We start from the raw sequence: 14,454 nt of genomic DNA, 5'->3' as shown, positions 1-14,454 counted from the left end.
TACCTATCGCATGTGAGCCTTTTCCTAGTGTGAGCCTAGTGTGAACTGCGGGTGTGGGGTATAGTTACCGGGGTGGTGCTCACCCACTGTCACTGCTTTTAAACATCTGTGCACGTGCATCTGCTTCTGAGTTTATACTCTATTCATTATGTGTCCGGTTGTCACTCCTGTTCTTCCCTCCTTAATCCCAGGCTGTTCCATTTTAGGTACTTGTGCTTGTAGTTTTGTTGTTCGCCTAACATTTTATTTAAATAATTGTACATAAGCCCAGAAACAAAATGTTATCTTCAGTTAAGTTTTCAAAACACTCTTTTACTTAAATCTAAGTAATTAGCCAAATAATTTACATGCAGATTTTCAGTACAACCTAATAGTCCATAAAGGCTTAAGTTATTCACATCACCTTCTCCCTGCCGTCAAGCCCCCTCTCCCCAGAGGCAACCCTTGAAACTGGGGCTTGATATTACCTGAAATGTGTCCAGAATATTCGTGATTACTGTGGGTTGTCTGCTTCATGTTGTTCGCAGCTCTTACTGTTTGCACTCCTACCAGGTGTTAAGCCAAAAGCCATTATTGGACATTTCCACTGAAATGGTATTGAACTGTATTGACTGCTTTTTACTCACTCAGAGCTCTGCTGCTCCGGTCATTTAGACTTCCTGCCGGTGATCTGTTGCGATTTTAGAGTGACTTACACGCCATCATGTTGTCTGTCTTGGCTCTGTGAATTTTGTCATGCCCTCTGGCAGTATGCAGTGCAATTCCTTCTCCTTTTTAGACTCAGTGAGGTTCTGCTCTGAGTACCTAGGGGCTGTGGGCAGGTGAGGACGGGCGCGGTCGTGGTAGCTCTGTGTGCTCAGGGCCGCCTCTGCTCTTTGTTCTCATCCACAGCACACGCACATCCCTCGGCTGATACCTGTCATAACGAGCAACTGTACCTCCAAGTCTGTCGCAGTTAGAAGGTAAATTTTTAAAGAATTTTCTCATTAGTTTTGAACTGTTTCACACGGAGACAAATTTCAAGTTTCCCTTTATGAAAAAAATTTTAGGTTTGAAATGGTTAACGTTATTTAAGATCGCTGTGATAAATGCCTTTGGATTGAAGGAGCATGATCTGAGTTTTCTGGAAAGCAAATTTGGAAGCCTCCGTTATTTCTCTGTGTGTGTGTGTGTGTGTGCGAGTGTGTGAGTTCTATGGGATAGGTGGGGGGAGGGGGCAGTGTACCCCCCATTCATTTTCTTCTCATGATGGTCTCTCTACCTCTGTCATTGGTCTGCCCCCTTCCCTGAATGAAGGCCATAGCTGCCCGCCTAGAAGAAACATTGTAAGGATCAACGGCCGTTATTTATATTAACGTAGGTAGCAGGAGGTGTATGTTGTTTGCAGTTTCTGATGTGATTCCGGGATTCTGAGTCCTGACCAGTCATGCTCATGCCGTACACTGAGGGGAGATGCACTCTGAAGGTACAGCCTGAGTGGCCAGCGGGGACTTTGTCTTGGGTCCTGTCGAGCTGCTCCAGCCCATGTGTGGGACCAGGGCTCTGTACTTCTAGCTGGGATCTGTGGGTCTAGACTGGTGACTCAGAGTCTTTCGGGTCTGTGGACCCTCTTCCCGGGAAAGTATAAATACACAAAAGTCTTGTGTAGATTTTCAGAGGATTCATGGACGGAAGCCTTCAGTGGCCCAGGTCAGGAGCTGGGTGGGACCGGCCTGGGCAGCAGCCTCTTGGCCCTATTCCTGCGGTTCCGTGTCTTGATCCAGCCCAGGAGAGGGCCCTTCACTCCAAGGCATTGAGCCCAGCCACCCCGGGCTGCCCTCTGTTTCTCTTCTTTGCTGGGCTGTCACATTGGACCGCCAGGGTTTCGAGGGTGGGGCGTCCTTCTAAGCACGAAGCGGCCCCCATAGCCAACTTATCAACAGCCACATGGAAGGCAAGAGAGAAAAGCCAGGAAGAAAGACATGTTTTCCTTCCACCGAAAAGGCTTCATTTTCAGCAGTGTGGCTCAGTGGAGTCCCGCCGGGGAGTGTGGTCAGCCTCCCTCGACCTGGGGGGCACAGCAGCTCTGGCCCCCACCCCAGCCCAGGCGAGCGCGGAAGCCGGCAGGAGGGTGCTGCTGAGGAGCTGCCCGCGTGCTCAGGGGCGGGGTTGTGCTGTGGGTCCTGTCACTTAGGTGGAAGGGGCTTGACGCCAGCGGAAGCTCAGTGAATAGTAACCGTCAGGAGAGCTTGCCGCGGCTGCTGCTCTGTTGTCCCTGCTGGTGTAGGTTTCCAGGAGCGACTTGTAAAGCGTGTTTCCTTTGTGGAAGGCGGAGTTCGTCCAGTGAACAGACACGGATCTTTTGGGGAACATTACAGGATGTTTAGTTATTAGGCAAGACAGGGTGACTTAAACAACCAGAATGTATTTTTTCACAGCTCTGGAGGCTGGAATTCTGAGATCAGGGTCCAGCAGGGTTGGGTTCTAATGGGAGTAGCTTGCAGGTGCTGCTTTCTTGCTGTGTCTTCATGACGATAGGGGCAGGGTCGCTCATCCCGTCATGAGAGCGTCACTCTTCGGACGCCACGTGAACCTCATTAGCTCCTGAAGGCCCCATCTCCAAGTACCATCATACTGGGGGTTAGGGCATCAACGTAAGAATTTTAGGGGGTCCTAAAATTCTTTAGTCCCTAGCATTTAACAATTCTAGCCTGTGGTGCTAAACAGGAGTAGCAGTGCGCAGCCCTCACGGTGACAGCAGACATGCCACCCCCTTCACCAGTTTCTGAGCCGCACACCCAGACTGGCATTCCTGTGCTCAATCAGAGTGAGTCTCGGCCGGAGCCATGTGTCTTAACGCTGAAAGGAGTTTTAGGGACCTTTCAGACCCAGTCCCTCTGCCTTCAGAAAGCAAAAGAGAGCCAGAGAGGGCAGTGTAACCAAGGCAGTGCACTTTCTGTCCTGCATTTAACCTGAGCATAGCTTCCATTCATAGAATTTGTAAGAAATGGATTGCCCAATCTCCCTGCCTTTAAAAAGTTTGTAATTTATTTGGGGAGATTAAAAACAATAGTGCAAAGCAGTGTAAGAGTGAGTTACAGCATATGTATGGTGGATTCAGGAATTCAGAAGGCAGTGCTTGAAACTAGCTGACGTATTCCCAAGAAGCCCCATAGACAGGTTAAAAAAACTGAACTGCTTTTTGAGGAGTAGGACTAGGTGAAGGAAAGAGACACGTTCTAACCAGATGTGCTTGAATAATGCAGTGTGTAAATAATGCCACATTGATGTACTTCTGTATATGATTTTAGTCTTCTAAAAAGTCAAAAACAAAGCCTAATTTACAGGGGATACTTTGGATTAAATAGATTGTTCTGAAACACATTAAAGACAGGAATTAGTACTAAAAATGGCTGTATTCACTAAGAAATAAGTAAATATAGATATATGCACACACATTAAAGAGGCACATCCACACCAGGAAATGACATGGGGCAAAGGACAGAGGTAGAGTGCCTGTGGCCTGGGTTGGGTCAGGGTTGGGGACAGCGGCGGTGAGGCCCCCCCTCCACCGTGAGCACCCTGGGAATGAGCTGCCTGACTCTCCTGGGCTCCCCTGGAGCCCCTGTGCTCCCTGCACGTGGTAACTGTTTCTTGTCTGCCTTGCTGGCTGGATTGTGTCTTGGTTACCATTGTATCTCTAGCTAATTTAGCGCAGGGTAAGGGTTTATTCAGGATTTCTTGAGTCATTAATTGTGTGGACTACGAGGCTTTGAATTGGGAAGATCATGGGAAAGAAGTCTGACCATTAGAGAGAGACTGTCTTCTGATTTGTTTTCTTGAATGGCCTGCTTAAGTCTACTAATATTTATTCCTACAAAGTTAGTTATCCTGGAATTTAGAAAAAGGAAATAATGAGATAGTAGGACCCGAAGTGGTGATATAATCCAAAGGAGAGGAGACCAGCAATTGTTTTTATGTACAAATCAGACCAAGAAAGATCTCAGAAGTGAAAGGCTTGAAAAGAAAGGATGTTGAAAGATTGAAGAGAGGAAAATGGCCAAGTAGCTAGAGAAAAATCTATTTGAAATACTTGGCAGGAAAATTTGGTAAACACTCTGTTTTCCATGTTTTTTTTTTTCTTTTTTTTTACTTTTTTTGCATAAAGCATTCTTTGGAATTAATGCAAAGACTAATTACCTGATTCTGTAATGTACTTTGAGCTTTTGTGTGTGTCCAGCTCCTGTACTAATGTATTATTTGAGGTAGGATAAAAACAAATGACAGTGATACACCTTTTCAGTAATGTGGACATGAAGCCCAAGTTTCTGATTTGAAGGGAACTCCCTCATCCTGTCCCTGTAGCTTTGTGATTTTTCTTTTCGACCACCATAGGTGCTTAGTTATGTTGGTTTGCTTTGGTTTTCATTCAATTCTAATTCCATCTTCATATTCAGTATTTTGAATCATAAAAAAAATAGGAGAAATTTACCAAGTATAAAAAGTAGCGTTGGGTCACTTAAGAAAAAAGCTTTTATTTTCATTAACATGCAAATGACTAAGTTACATATTTTTTTCTTTACAATTTTCAGGCGCTGTTTTGAATTTTTAGATTTGCTTTTACAAGAGTGGCAGACGCATTCGTTGGAACGGTGAGCATCTGGTTTGCTGGTTTTCCCTCTGACTTGAATGTTGAGGTTTAATGTCTCAGCGAGTGGTCCAGCCTACTTTTGATAAGAAGTGAAGGAACCAAGTGTGTGTTTGCGTGGTATCTGGTGTTATTTCTCCTGATGTGAGGCACATGCCACTGGCAGAGGCTCTTGGTGAGTTCCATTGACTGTCACGTTAGCCTCGAGGTGGATGGGGTGCCCTGGGACACTGCACGGCCAGGACTCACTCTGTACTGACTCTGACCTGCTGCCTGGCATCCCTCAGTCCCAATGGCATAATTGTTTAAAGCTGCTCTTTGTAGGCGAGGGGTAACTTGAAATCCTAAAAGGAATATCATTCATTTGGAAGGTTTTTTTTTTGATCCCTCTGTATCAGGAAGTCAGCAGTTTTCTCTTTATTCAGGCTGGTGTGTGGTAAGTTTCACATCCTCATGATAAAATGTAGGATTACGGCAGAATTCTTATAGAAGCTTGTCTCTATTTTGAGGTTCATTCTTTGCCATTTTTAGTTCCTATCAGTTTTGGGAGCCTGTTATTCTTTCTGAGTTAAATTTGGAGATGATAGGTGATATTCTGCCACCCAGTTTTTAAATGGTGTGTTGTGTAGTTTATGGAGAAGTTTACAACATACTAAACATGTTGTGAGTAATGAGACTTTAACACGTGACTGACCCCTGGAGTCCAGTTCAGTCCTGCAGTGCTCAGAGGAAAAAGCCAGGCCTCCCAGAGGCGAAAGTTCATCTGAAAATACTTTGAATCCAAAAGGTAGTCACGCATTTAAAAGTATTTTCTTATTCTTTAATCTCTTGAGTATTATATTCTCTCTATTTGGTGATAGTTTTGGAATTTAGAGCGGGAGAGTGCAATGAGGGATGGAACGCAGGGACAGGTGAGCAGGACACAGAGGCGTGATTAACTCGGATGCAGCCTCGTGTGTTTATTCACTTCCAGCTCAGCCCTGCCGCTGGGCAGGTTCTCACCAAATACTTACTGGATGAGCGGAGGACTGAGGAGGAGGCTCTGAGTGCCGATGGAACTGGTGCCTCGTCTCTGCCCTGTGAAACCGTTCACTCCAACCATTGCCCTTTTCTTAAAACTGATCAGTGTTCAATGAGACAATTTAAAGCTTTCTTCTCAGCCAGGGTAGAACTTAACTAAAGAGAACACCTGTGTATAAACCGCTTATATAATTTCATAAAATTGTTCATGTTACATAGTGGAACTTGAGAAAGCATTCTTACAGTACAGAAATGTGACGCAGAAGCCTCTGCAGTCTTATTGTCATCTCATTGTAATTTCCATAGAAACTTGTTCTGACCGTGGAGAAATACGGTTTTGTTGTTTGAGTTCATAAAAGATTGAGCCAAGTAGGTATGGCCTGAAATACATCAGCCATTACTTAAAAAAGAAAAAAGTTGCAGGAGAGTAGGGCTATGAGGTACTTAGGTGGGGACGGCATGGGAGTAGGGCCTGGACGGAGTCAGGAAGAAGTTGGCAGATCTGAGGCGCGAGCTGCGTGTCTGTCGGCCCTCTGCGCACGAAGGTCCTGCCTCGCACGTGGCCGTTACCGGTTTGTACCCGCATAAGACCAGATACTCACAATTGTTCCTCTTTCTCCTCTAAACGTGCAGACACATATCAGTATTAGCCGAGACAATAAAGAAGGGGATACATGACGCCGACTCAGAGGCCCGCATAGAAGCCAGGAAGTAAGTGTTTGCCGAGGCCCCCTCCTGATCCACTGCTTCGCGGTGCGGCGCGTGGTCCAGACGCCTTGTGAAAGCTCATTACGTCATGGGAACACGTTCTGTTGACCATGACCTGTAAATGAGACCCGGAAGGCCATTTCAAAATATTTTTCCAGTTTTCTGTCTCGAGGGTTGTTGAGCGCCCAGGCCTGAAAGACGGATACTGTTTGAACATAAATAGGACTGAGGTAGACACAGAAAGCTCATGTTTAAATTTATGAGAAGTTATCGCGTAAGCCGGAAAAGCAGTTGTCTGCATGCCCCATGTTTTCTCTCACTCACTAAGCTCTGTTGGTCCCAAGTGGCTTGTTGATCTCCTGTGAAAAATCCCACTCCCGGGGACTCCTTCCCTGGGATCACGGTCCGGAAGGTGTCAGGCCGATGCCGTGCCGGGGGCGGGCACGGGCTGATCACAGGTTGTAGCTTGCTGTCCCCGCTCAGGTTTGGGGCCTCTGGCCATAGGACTGGTTTTGCTGTGGTCCTGAGGCTGTGGCCGCCCTCCAGTGCCCTTCCGGGGCTGGTAGTGCCGTCGTGACTGTAAACAGCACAGGCTTGATGACGAGACGTCCTCTCTGTTGGGCAGCGGGGAGAAGTACCCCCCACTTTGCCCATGGCTGCATCTCTGTGCTTCTGAAGGTGCCCAGCTCTTCTAGGTGACATCGGTTAAAGCCGGTCCTTACACCCCGGGCACTGTGGACCTTCCCAGCTGCATGAATGCACCCTGGCCTAGTACCTCTGCTCTGACGGCGCTCTCAGTCACCTTCTACCTCCCTGGTTCTGAGTATTTGGAGGACTTACTGTTAACCCTGAAGTGCTTACTGTAATCTCGTCTTGGGAAGTTCCTACCAAAATAATTGACATAATGAGCAGTCACTAAAAAATAAAAACTATTAGGAATGGGTTTGTTGATGATCTGCTTACTCTGTTTTTATCCTTACCTTATATTTTGCGCCCCCACCCTAATTTTTTTCTTATCCTTTAACCGTAACGCAGTATATATAGATTTCAAGTAGCTGTGAGCATCATCCTGGTTTTCCTTTGCTCTTGTGAACAAAAGCCATTTTAAATACTTGGAGCCAGGGAGTGTCAAATTGCATTTATAAAAGCTTCCATGACCGCGTTCCTCTCATGTTCTAGGTGTAGTTCTAGGTGTTACAGCTCCGTCTTCCCTGCGTCTCCCAGTCTTGCAAATTAGGCTCTTTAATTTCCATTTTATTAATGAGACTGAGCGTCCGACAGATGGAGGAACCTCCCCAGAGTCACCAGGGCAGTGGAGCTGTGAGGTGCGGATTCATACCAGGCCTCTGAGGTTCACTCTCTTCCTTGTACTGCCACCACCACCGCTCAAAGGAGCTGACGGTCTGCCCTGCCAGCGTCCCGGGTGGTACCTGTGTGCCCCTCCACCTGTGACAGGAGGCTGCGTGTTTTCCAGGTGTTACTGGGGCTTCCACAGTCACTTCAGCAGGGAAGCAGAGCACCTGTACCACACCCTGGAGTCCTCCTACCAGAAGGCCCTGCAGACCCACCTGAAGAGCTCGGACAGCGTGGTGTCACTGCCGCAGTCGGACCGCTCGTCCTCCAGCTCGCAGGAGAGTCTCAAGTAAGGGCTGCGGCTGTGAAAGGTTTGCTGCACAAGCGCACAGACTCTGCCTGTGCTTTGTATGTGTATGTGCACGTTATCACTCCCCTTGACTCCGATGGAGTCTGGTGCCGGGGAGGATGCTGTGGGGGATGGGAAGAAACGTGGCCTGGTCTCTGGTCCCTGCTTTGGAAAGGGAGGGCTTTCAAACCCTGGGACTGAAGGTACTCCCATCTTCACTTGTATTTCTAATCTCTGTCCCTATTTAAGACTTCACTCTGTGTGTTTGAAAGATAGTCCAAAATATAATGCTAGAGCTTTTTTGAAATTGGAGATTTGTAAGACTGTGGTCCAAATTACCTACAGAATTCTGCAAAGTCCGAAGCAGTTCTTTATTATCATAATTTCCCCTCATATACAGTACTTGTATTAATGCAGGTACAGTGCACCTTTGATAATAGACAGATGTGTCCCTTTATTTTCAGTCGGCCACTCTCTGCCAAGAGAAGTCCTACTGGCAGTACCACCTCCAGAGGTAAGGCGGGTGCTGTGGAGGAGGTGGGACCTGGCCTCTGACTGTGAACCTGGGATGGGCTGGGCAGTGGTGGAAGGGTCTGTGGAGGGTCTGTCCTTCTCTGGGCTCCCACCGTCCCCAGCAGAGCAAGGACGGTGTGTGGGGACGACCCGGGCAGGCAGACCTGTGCTCGCCCCCTCCCTCCAGCAGAGGGGCTGCTCCTCTGCTCTGAGCTCTTGCCGGGAGAGCGGGGACCACTCGGGATGCTCCGAGCAGCAGGGAGCTGGAGGCTGTGGGCGGAGGGGAGGGGACGCTCCCTGCAAGGGGAGCGTGTGGGTGGGGGGTGTGCCTTCATGCCGCCTCTTGAGGACCCTGGCCAGACACAAACAAGTTTTCATTATTTCACTCCTCATGTGGACCAGAAGTGTGGTCCATCTCTGTGGGGTTTATAGCCTTTGATTACGAAGGTGTGCAGAGTTGTGGTCACTTGTCATTCCCTTCAGCATTGGCTGGACTTTGCCCAATGACCAGGGGACACTGTTGGCCGGTGCCCTGTGCTCCAGCCTTCGTTGAAGTTTGATGTTTGTTTTCAGAAGAAGCAGGACACATGTCAGTGATGCATGTTTAACATTCTAGCGCGACCCTTACCATCCTTGCTAAGGTTTCCTCCTCTCCTGCAGCGTCCACAGTCAGCACCAAGTCCGTGTCCACCACGGGGTCCCTGCAGCGCTCCCGGAGCGACATTGACGTGAACGCAGCCGCCAGCGCCAAATCCAAGGTCTCCTCGACTCCTGGTGCAGCGCCCTTCAGCTCCGCGGCAGCCTTGCCTCCGGGCTCGTACGCGTCCTTAGGTAACCAGACCCCCGTGACCCTTTCGCCCCCAGTCTGCCATTCAAGATGACCCTTAACCTCTGCTGAAATTGACTTATGTGGCAAATTACCAGAGATGGTAGTTTGAGGCAGCTCTTGTGGTTGCAGGGCTGGCATTTCCAAGTAAGTGACTGTTCACCGGCCTGTACGCTGGCCGCTGGTTAACAGCCACCCTTGGTGAGTGTCCTCTCTGCTGGGGCGCCACCCAGGTCAGTGACGTGTCCCTCAGTGTCACGTGCCCCTTTCCGGCTGCCCAGCCTCCTCCTATGTGGCCAAAGCTGGGTTCCTCCCCTCCTGACGTGGGTGTGAGCAGAGCCTGAGTTGGGGGAGGGAGGGGACAGGGGCTCTGGAGGAGCGGGAGGGATGTGGTACAAAAGGGGTGTCGTCCTTCCCTGTGTCACCTCAGGAGGAGTGGGTACCTACTTTGGTGGCAGCCCAACAGAGTAAAAAAAATATTTTCAAAAGAATTAATATCTGACAGCATGGTAGGTCAGTTTTTCAGCAGACATTTCACACCTAGTGTAAGTAAGACTGATGGTTTATTTTAGTTTATTTTTGTTGAAACAGAGTTTTTCAAAGCCAAACTCTGGAGACTTAGCTGGATTAGTTTTATTTTGGGTTTTAAGGAAATGAATACAATTTAAGCTTCATGAAACATCGAGACTTATTACTTACATGGTTTACAAATTAATTCCATACTCATTTGTACAGCTAGTATTCTGAAAGCATGGAAGCAGAGCGAGAGAGCACCAAGAGCAGGTTATCGGGCCCGACCTTGAGTCACTCGGTGACCTTGATCAGGCTGTGTAACCTTTGAGTCTGTTGCCTCTACCCATGAATGAGTTGTAATAACAGCCACCTAATTTCCCATATGTGGTGGGGACAAATGAAACTGTATAAAAGTGCTTTGTAAACTACTATCCTGTAAGGCAAAGGAAACTGTGGTTGTGACAGGAACATTATTAATCTAGAAGGGAAGGTGTATGTTGGGGGACGTTGTAAAGTCAGTCTTGTTTTCTCTATAGAAATGCCTCATTGAGATGGGGCAGATACCCAGTAAAAGCTCTCCTTTTCTGTCATTTAACTCACAGCATCATGTAGGCATGTTTACGATCTCGTGTTGTTGTGTGATTACTGAATAAGAGAGGAGTCAGAAGTTCTTCTGTGTGAAGGCACTCTGTTCATTCTACTTCCGTTTGATCCACCTTGAGAATCTGTAGTTAGTCTTTGTTTCGTTGCTGGAAAACTTGAATAAAGTTACAGCAGTCCTTGTTTTCTGTGCATATTTGAGCTCTTTTAACCTGGGCCCTGTGGACTCTGCTTGGTGCTAGTAAAAGCACTCGGGTCTTCTGTTCTGATGACACAGAACTGACCTTTTAGAAGCACTGGTGATAAATTTTCAGCCCAGTGTTACCTCTTCGAATGACAAGACCGGAGTTTTCCCCATTCTCCCAACATTTCCTGAGAGCTCGACCTCTGCTTTTCTGATGTCCAAAATAATAAAAACCAAAAAAATCAGCCCCCAAATATAACATAATCCTTCTAAGAAGTTGTTACTGAGGTTGACATGTTACATCTGTGAGGAGTGTAGCATGAAAGCTGATGGTCCTTTTCCGAACTTCTAGAGTCCAGACACGTGAGGGGAGACTCGGAGTCTCTCGGCCCTGACTCAGGTACCGGGCTGGACGGCTTTGCTGCTCGCGTGCGGCTGCTACAGCTAGCTTCTGAAAGCTGCTGACTTACTGCCTCTGTGTTTTGGGTGTCCTTCAGTGCCCCCTCTATTCTGCTAGTACTTTGTTCCGAGGAAAAAGGAACTCTGATTCAGAGAATGAGGTTGGCCAAATCAGAGACACAGTTGGTCGACCAGCTGAGGCATGACCCTGGGTTGCCCTTTCGTGTTGTGTTTTCTGCAGGCAAAAGCACATTCTCCTAAGCTGATTTCAATAGAAGGTGCACTTACGTGCTTCAGATTCTGCTTTGCTGTTGAACTTGTTGCCCTTTTAATTTTATTTTAAATTGTACTTTTGCTTTTTTAGTAGCTAATAATAACATTCTGCTTTTTAATTTTTTTGATGTTACTAACTGTTCCCTGTTGTCCCTTCCCTTGTTTTTTAATTTGCTTAAAGATGGTACTGCCACTAAAGCGGAGGGTAAGCGGTTTGTCTCTGTGACCGAGGTGTGTCTCCCTCTCACTGGTCCCCTGTCCCACGAGTGTTGCCTGGTGCCCTCGCCCTCCCTGGGGTCCCTGCATGAGACGTTGCATGCGCTCCCCTGTACTCTTCTTCTTCATCCTGTTTCCACCGGGTTTTGCCTTCCCCCCACCTGAGCTCTCCTCTCCTTTCTTGTGCAGTCGTTGTGCTTGTGAATTTGGGCCCTGAGTATGCTGTGCGTGGTGTGTCACTCTGAGCCCATGCTGGGAGGAGCATCACATGACCTCCTGGGCTGCTGGTCTCAGATTCTGTCACTCCTGAAGCATCACCTCAGCTTTTGTTTCCTCCTCTTTGTGCTTTTGTGGGCCTCTCAGGATTTGCCTTTCCTCTTTTAAACATAAATTTAAGTGTCAATTGTCAATTCAGGTTAAAGACTGGTAAAGGTTTTCTAGCAGGTAATTTCTAGACATTAAAAAAATACTTTTCTCTCCCTTAAAGCTACTGAGTTATATGCTACCATTTCTGTTTGTCTCACTGACACATACCCCATTCATTCATTCACTCTTATTCACCCACTCGTCAGCCTTGTTCTCTGTGACACACAGGGATATAGCTGGAGGAAGAAATACATGCAACTACATCCACTTTGTTTTCTTTTTGTGTCTTTTTCAAGAGGCTCTTTCTAATGTTTCATTCTTTAGAATTTTAGATGGAGCTATTCCCGTTGGTGCAGGTGTTTGATTAGTACATGCTAGACAAGATCAGCTTTGCAGATAGTAAGCAAGGTGTTTCAAATGATTGAAATTTAGAGTTAACCTCACCTGCTTAAGGCACTGGCTTAGATCCACCAACCCTCAGAGTGATTTAACAGTTAGGAACTGCTAGATAACTTTCCTGTATTATTCAGCCACTCTGAAAGGCCAGCCGGCAGAGTAGACTGGGTTTTATCTCGAGATGTGCAGCTTACAGCACTTTTACTCCATATGTTACTTACTAAGGGACTCACAAAGGAAAAATTCCAATGGAATTTTTAGAAAAGACGAGCATAGTCTCAAGATCAGTGTTCTTCAGACAGCTCATCGTAAAAATCACCCAGACGCTTGCTACAGGAGCAGAGTCCTAGTTCCTGCCCCCTGAAAATGGAAAGGGAATCTGAATTTTCACCAAGCCCCCCGGTGGTTCTTGGGTTGGATAAGTTTTTGAAATGAAAAGGTTCCAAAGAGAAAAATGGACGAAAGGCCTATGTCACAATGAGGATGTCATTTGTGACAGAAGGCTGAGGCTGGGCATGATTTTCTTCATTTTTTTGTTGACATGAGTCATTTTATATTTCTCCTTCCCCAAGAAACAATCCTGAGTATTTCCTCAGCCTAGATGGACGGGGAGTGGAGGGTGGGACACAGTAATGTATTTCGTCTCATCAGACGAAAAGTGGTGAAATGACATGGGAAATCATACTCTTTTTGCAGAATGCCCTGGTCGGTTTCATATACATATGTAACAGAATTGAAATCAGCCTGTTATTCCACCCAGCAGTGGGGATTTTTAGCTTTTTTTTTTTTCTGTATCAGATTTCTTTTACCTGTCCAGAGCAAGATCAGAAAGTTGCTTACTCAGTTATTATGCAAGAGGCTGAGGACAGGCAGTCTCTCTGGTTCTCCTTCTGATAAGAAAGTGGAGGATGATCTGTGGGCCCTTAATCGGATAGAATTCAGAATTAGCTGGAAGAGAACCTTATCCAGGGGAGCCCAGTGCACCTTGATCTCAGTCCGAGGGCCATCCAGGCCAACACAGATCTAGCCAGTCAGAGACGGAAATAGAGGCCCTGGGAGGCCTGTGGATTGGAACCCTCTAGGCCGTCATTTCTGTTTGTTTCAGCTCTGAAACTTAGCAGGGCTGCTTAGAAAAGCTACACATGCAGCGAATATCACTTAGCATCTTGCCGTGCGTTTCCTGTCTGAATTTTTGGCATCATTGTGGGCCGTTTGAAAATTTGTTAATAAAGTCTTTTGAATATTTTACTATCTAGCTCCTGAGACAAGTGCTAGGTACTTGCATCAGGACGCGAAAATATGATTTGGAATCCAGTGGTTGGATGCTCTAAATTCAAAATTCAGACAATACATTTGAAACCTGGCAACTCCCTTGTTATCGTAATTGAGAAAAATAAATATTCTCTGGGATATGACTAATCAGAAAAATATTTTTGTGAAGAACTCAAAGCTGAACTTTTGGACAAAAGTTTATTTCCAGGTTATCTTTCAGTGTGTCATGTTCAGTGACTTCGGGGATTTGGAGGAAGAAGGCCATGGATATTGTCTGCTATGCTGCTTGCAAGAGAGTTGATGAGTTTGTGATTACCCTTGACCCTTGAACAACATGGGCTTGAGGCGTGCGGGCCAACTTATAGGCGGATTGTTTTTAGTAAACATACAGAGATGCACAGTCTGCAGTTGGTTGCTCCAGGGATGTGGAGGGCAGCTGTGGGACTTGAGCATCTATGGACCAGAGCATCCCTGGCAGGCCCTGGAACCAGTCCTGCGGGTACCAGGGCAGCTGCAGATACTCCAGTTGTGTGGAAATGAATGGCTCTCATCTTCTCATCTTATGCCTTTTTTTGTTTGTTTGTTTGTTTAAATATAGCTGCTGGGTTTAGGAAATGTATTATTCGTGTTTTTTTCCCAAAATGAATAATTTTAAATGAAGAGGTAAGATACTTCAACGAGCTGTGGCTATTGACGACTTCCTGATGGGTTCAGAGTGTAGGTAATTGTGTGTTACTCAGTGTGGTCAAAGGCCATGCTTACCTATTGGTGATTGTAATTAAGATTACACAGTGAAAACTGTGTAGCCTTGTCCCCCCTCAGGCAAAGGAACTTATATTTTAGTTCTGTTTTACTGGGAAATAAAACATTTGGTATTGCTATATGTCTGTCGAAGAACT

General features: G+C 46.7%; 1 protein-coding gene across 1 annotated transcript in view; it reads left to right on the top strand.

The window, feature by feature from the left end:
* Positions 1-14,454, top strand: part of CLASP1 (cytoplasmic linker associated protein 1) — a 265,864-nt gene that overhangs the window by 156,639 nt on the left and 94,771 nt on the right. The window contains exons 14-19 of the mRNA XM_057745852.1: positions 892-962; positions 4,572-4,631; positions 6,281-6,358; positions 7,830-7,997; positions 8,462-8,511; positions 9,171-9,341. Coding sequence (XP_057601835.1) covers positions 892-962; positions 4,572-4,631; positions 6,281-6,358; positions 7,830-7,997; positions 8,462-8,511; positions 9,171-9,341 — 598 coding nt within the window. The remainder of the gene's footprint in view (positions 1-891; positions 963-4,571; positions 4,632-6,280; positions 6,359-7,829; positions 7,998-8,461; positions 8,512-9,170; positions 9,342-14,454) is intronic.

Source organism: Hippopotamus amphibius, chromosome 8 (assembly GCF_030028045.1).
Source record: "Hippopotamus amphibius kiboko isolate mHipAmp2 chromosome 8, mHipAmp2.hap2, whole genome shotgun sequence".
Lineage (NCBI taxonomy): Eukaryota > Metazoa > Chordata > Mammalia > Artiodactyla > Hippopotamidae > Hippopotamus > Hippopotamus amphibius.
This window is presented reverse-complemented; position numbering and strand designations above follow the sequence as displayed.